We start from the raw sequence: 6000 nt of genomic DNA, 5'->3' as shown, positions 1-6000 counted from the left end.
GACAGTGACGCACTTGGTAACTTGTCGTCGTCTGACGCTGAGAGCGACAGTGACTCCATTACCACCGACACTAAGGTTAGTGATGCACAGGTGTGGTGCCCGATCGACACTACCCAGGCTCCGCCACCGCCCCCATGTTTCCCTTTTACTGGGGAGCCCGGCCTTAAGGTTGAGTGTGATGACAGCCCCCTGGCGTACTTGCAGATATTTTTCAATGACGCTGTCATTGAGAAATTCATGGTGGAGACGAACCACTACGCCGCGCAAGAACTGGCTGCTCCACGAGGGCCCTTTTCAAGAAGCAGGACATGGGAATCGGTCACAAAGGAGGACCTGTGGCTGTTCCTTGGACTAATTATTCTGCAGGGGTGGTGGGGAAGCCCCTGCAGAAAGTAGTATTGGTCTAAAACAAGATCATCGCTACCCCCTTCTTTGGCACGGTAATGTCGGAGTACCTTTTTGGACTTATTATGAAGTATTTGTTCTTTGCAGACAACACCGACTTGGATGAGTTCACCAATCCTGTGCCAAAGCTGAAAAAAATTTGGGAGGTTTACCAGCTGGATGTGGAAAACTTCATGAACACTTATGTACCCGAGAGGGATAGAAGTGAGGATGAAAGCCTAATGGCCTACAAAGGTAGACTATCCTGGTTGTAGTATATTGCATCAAAGAGGAGTCAAGTCCTATATGCTTTGCGAGGCATCAATGGGATACATTTGAAATAGCATTATGTATGCCGGAAAAAGGACAACATTTAACCCTGCTTTCGACAGCTACGGACTGGCGACTTCATCTGTGCTGACTTTGGTGGAGCCTTTGATGAACAAGGAATACTGTGTGACCACAGACAACTTCTATAGTTCCCCTGAACTTTTTGACATCTTGATCAGAAACAAAACTGATGTCTATGGCACTGTTCGGCCTAACCGGCAAAAAAATGCCAACAGCCTTCGCCAAGTAAAAACTATAAACTAGGGACATTGTGGCTTGGCAGAAAGGAAAAATGTTGGCACACCGCAGGCGTGACAAGAAGGACATTTGTGTGCTCAGCACTGTCCATGATGCATCATCTGTCACCATCAGAACACGAGGACGTAAAGTCCTTGACAAGCCTCAACAAGTCATCCTGGACTATAACACAGTGGGTGGGGTAGACAGAGCTGACCAGGTGATGACGTTCTACCCCGCAGTCCACAAACGGCAGAAGAAATATTTAAAAAAAATATTTCGTCATCTGCTGGAACAGAGCATTTGGAATGCTTTCATCTTATACAAAACACAGTGACAGGCCAGTTACACATGCAGATTTTATTTGGAAAATGTGCGAATGCATCTGCATGAAGTACCAGGCGACAACAGCAGATGTGAGAGTTGGGCACCATGCATCGTAAAGTGTAAATCCTGATCGCCTCACTGGCCGTCACTTTACAAAGCACATGCCTCCCACTCCAAAGAAAGCTACACCAACTAGGATGTGCGTTGTATGCTGCAGCAAGACTGATGGCAAGGGCAAGAAATTCCAGAAAGAAACCAGATTCTACTGCCCGGATTGTAACGTCGCCCTGTGTGCCATTCCTTGTTTTAAAATATACCACACATGGGAGGTGTACTAGGTATATACTGTACTGCATGTACATACTGTATATATAATCTGCTGCCTTATTTATACAGTTTTGCCATTATTTCAGTTTATTGATAAATTCAACTAATTTAGCAAATTTGTGTTCCAGTCTTTTATTTATATGCAGAATGTCTACCAGGCCTTTATTCTGATATATTTTGGTGAGTTATGACTTAAGAATTGGAGGTTTAAAATGCTTGAAAAAAAATGTACCACTTTTGACACACTATTCCGGACAGAAATGCACCGCCAGGGAGGTTAAAGGAGCCTGTTTGCCTTCAGGTATCAGTAGTGTATGGTTGGACACAGGCACTGGGGCCCGAGACTTGTACTTTGATTAAGAGGTGGAACTCTATTTTAAGGTCACAAGATGTATAAAGGACAAGGTTTTGGAGAATGAATGGCCACACGCTGATGCAGAGCTTGTCCTGCGAGCAAAGTGTGGTGTAAATATACATCTCTCTGCATGAACTGTATTTTGAACTGTATGTATATGAGAATGTTAAATACAACCACCAGTGTTTAAAGGAGAAAGAGGACATCCTTGCTCTAGTTTGCCTATGCTTGGAGGCATAGCATTTATAAGTGCCATGAGGAATAATTGATCTGAGATATCTACTTTTACCTGTTATCAAGAGTAGAATATGGGTAGTGTTACTGATATTCTACTATCACCTACCTCAAACTATTCTCTTCCCTGCATCAATGCCTAAAACTAGCCTACCCCCAGGTCAGGCCTGTATGTCCAGTCACCTGCTGTACATAGACAGCTTTATTACCATCCCTGGAATGCAACAATGATCAATGTAGCGAGTGTAAGAGTTGCTAACAAGGCGATTAGCATCATTTCTACTCATGTGAGAGACAGTGGTAGATAACACATACACACAATACTAGTCATCACATCCTGAGCTAAGCAACCTAAATGGGGTGTTAGTTAAACTGCTAAATGCTTGCACCTCTTGTAGCTGAGAGCGGTATGAGCATCACTCTGCATGAGATATGAGGGAATAAATATTTCATTATGCAGCACTAATGAATGCGCTGTCTTTACAAATGAATGTCGCAGAGAAGAGAAAGATAGGGGCGGTTTAACTGCTGCTAATAATAATAATGATGATTTCTCCAGGATGCAGAGGAACATGACAGTGTACAGTCATTTCTAGAGCACGTCACTGCTGCTGGGATAAGCAGAGCTGAATAGGTTAATCCTAGCAGAGCAGATGCCCCACAAATATCTGGCAGCAGTCTGAACTGTATTGTGACAGCTATGCAAAGCAAGCCCTTGAGAGAAAACAGTGCAAATCACTGACCATTCAGCAGAGAGGACCAGTGAACGCATAAGGCAAAAACCACAGCACAAGCCAATGAGGATTCACTGTGCACTGGCTGATAGAGGAAGGAGGCAGCCAATGAGGCTGGGCATTACATCTGAGCATCACAGACCCTTTTAGAGCTGTGGATTGTCATGGGAAGCGAGTAGAAGGGATGAGATTTATCAGGGAAGAGGAAAACAAAGGCTAAAAAGGACATTTTTGCATCCTTTGGTGACCTAAGAGGAGCAGTGACAGTGCTACTGATGGGATTTCAGCCAACATGGCTGCTCTATACCAGAGCACCAACTCTTCCTCTCCCAATAAATTCATGGCCCTAAAAGACGTAAGAGAAGTGAAGGAAGAAACCACGTTGGATGAAAAGCTATTCTTGTTGGCCTGTGAAAAAGGTATGCTTACCTCTGTGCTGTGATCACTGCTATCTGTCTGCCTACAATATCTATCTATCTGTCTATCTATCTATCTATCTATCTATCTATCTATCTCGGTTGGCCTCCGTCAACACTGCCTAATTTGGTAAAGAACAATTTCTCCACTAGTCTAATGATTTCTCACGCAGGTTCTGTAGAAAATATGCCTTGTTTTTCTTTTGTTTTTGGAAATGAATGATTTGATGAACCATTTTTGAGTAACTCCAGTTTACACTGACACACAAAATGAAAACTCTTTTATTACATTGCTTCTTAAATATGAAATATTTACCATCTGTAGAAACTTTTTTAGGACTTTTCTGGAGCAGCTGGCAGAGATGACTCTATTTCTGATTTGATTCAGGATGTAATGAGTATCACTTCTGAATACCTGAGAGTGATTATAAATCTATACATTGGCCAGTTATCAGAAGAACCTCTACAGTGGCATCACTAGCAAAACACTCTTTACTGTACTTCTGTTCACAATAATAATAAAGGGATCCCCCTGTAGATTAGAGAAATAATCATGACTAATCTTGACACAATTTATATACAGGTGAAATTCGAAAAATTAGAATATTGTGCAAAACTCCATTTATTTCAGTAATTCAATTTAAAATATGAAATATTATCAATATGAAATAGACTCATTACATGCAAAGCCACATATTACCAGCCTTTGTTATAAATTTGATGATTATAGCATACAGCTTATGAAAACCCAAAAATTATTATTATTGATTTATAAAGCGCCAACATATTCCGTGGCGCTGTACAAAATCAAAATCTCATAGCATTACAATATTGTGAAAATGTTCAATATTCTAGGCTCAAAGTGTCAGACTCCTCATCAGTCAATTCATCCAAAATCCTGCAAAGGGTTCCTATTTCATATATTAGTTTCTCCTTTTAAGTTGAATTACTAAAATAAATGGACTTTTGCACGATACTCTAATTTTTCCAGTTTCACCTGTACTGGGGCCTTGGCAATGGTTCTCCTTCACTGTAAAATAAATAGCAATACATTGCAAGCAGGCAGATAAAATAGTTTATTAAGACAGCCATGTATTTGTTATGCACATTCTGAAGTTGGACTGGTGTGCAGAGGCGTAGCTATGAGGGGGCAAGGGGGAGCATATGTCCCCAGGCGTAGCACTGTGAGGGCGCTCAGCATGGCCGCTGCACCCCCATGTACGTGAGTGGCGGCTCGCTGGCTGCCCCAAGTGCTCCTGCTTCTCTCCCTCCCTCTGCAGAGGAGTGGAGACGCGTTAACAGCAGCAGAAAAAGTGGCGCACATCTGGCTATCTAAAGGGGGGGGGGCACATTTGACTAGCTAAAGGGGGCACATCTGGCTAGCTGCCTCTCACGCACATGGGGATGCTCTCTATATGTCTATCTAAACAGCATTTGACTCCACCCATGTCCACATACTGATGCTTGGCCATGCACATTTTGTCCAGGGAGTCTGTCCGCAGGCGCTGAAAACCCTAGCTATGCCGCTGCTGGTGTGTATACTACAGGAGGCACACTGATCTGTAAAATTTCACTTTTTAAAACTTTGAAACAAAATGTGATACCGCATGTGCATTATTAACCAGACCAAATTTATAATTATCTCATTTTGTAGATAAGAGAGGGGACAAGTTGCTCATACGGCTTTAGTGTCTTTTATTATTCTCACATACATACAGTGGTTTGCAAAAGTATTTGGCCCCCTTGAAGTTTTCCACATTTTGTCATATTACTGCCACAAACATGAATCAATTTTATTGGAATTCCACGTGAAAGACCAATACAAAGTGGTGTACATGTGAGAAGTAGAACGGAAATCATACAGGATTCCAAACATTTTTTACAAATAAATAACTCCAAAGTGGGGTGTGCGTAATTATTCAACCCCCTTTGGTCTGAGTGCAGTCAGCTGCCCATAGACATTGCCTAATGAGTACTAATGAGTAAATAGAGTGCACCTGTGTGTAATCTAATGTCAGTACAAATACAGCTGCTCTGTGACGGCCTCTAAGAGAATATTGGGAGCAACAACACCATGAAGTCCAAAGAACACACCAGACAGGTCAGAGATAAGTTATTGAGAAATTTAAAGCAGGCTTAGGCTACAAAAAAGATTTCCAAAGCCTTGAACATCCCACGGAGCACTGTTCAAGTGATCATTCAGAAATGGAAGGAGTATGGCACAACTGTAAACCTACCAAGACAAGGCCGTCCACCTAAACTCACTGGCCGAGTGAGAGAGCTCATCAGAAATGCAGTCAAGAAGCCCATGGTGACTCTGGACGAGCTGCAGAGATCTACAGCTCAGGTGGGAGACTCTGTCCATAGGACAATTATTAGTCGTGCACTGTACAAAGTTGGCCTTTATGGAAGAGTGGCAAGAAGAAAGCCATTGTTAACAGAAAAGCATAAGAAGTCCCGTTTGCAGTTTGCCACAAGCCATGTGGGGGACACAGCAAACATGTGGAAGAAGGTGCTCTGGTCAGATGAGACCAAAATGGAACTTTTTGGCCAATATGCAAAATGCTATGTGTGGTGGAAAACTAACACTGCACATCAGTCTGAACACACCAACCCCACTGTCAAATATGGTGGTGGCAGCATCATGCTCTGGGGG

General features: G+C 42.6%; 1 protein-coding gene across 2 annotated transcripts in view; it reads left to right on the top strand.

Moving 5' to 3' along the window:
* The first annotated feature begins 2870 nt into the window (after window positions 1-2870).
* The window catches only part of TRPC1 (transient receptor potential cation channel subfamily C member 1), an 89430-nt gene continuing 86300 nt past the window's right edge, over window positions 2871-6000 (top strand). Inside the window, exon 1 of one of the 2 annotated variants that reach the window (XM_068280776.1) lies at window positions 2871-3347. In XM_068280776.1, the coding sequence (XP_068136877.1) occupies window positions 3221-3347 (127 nt within the window). In that variant the 5' untranslated portion in view covers window positions 2871-3220. The remainder of the gene's footprint in view (window positions 3348-6000) is intronic. The other variant, XM_068280777.1, reaches the window with a different exon arrangement.

Source organism: Hyperolius riggenbachi, chromosome 4, assembly GCF_040937935.1.
Source record: "Hyperolius riggenbachi isolate aHypRig1 chromosome 4, aHypRig1.pri, whole genome shotgun sequence".
Taxonomy (NCBI): Eukaryota; Metazoa; Chordata; class Amphibia; order Anura; family Hyperoliidae; genus Hyperolius; species Hyperolius riggenbachi.
This window is presented reverse-complemented; position numbering and strand designations above follow the sequence as displayed.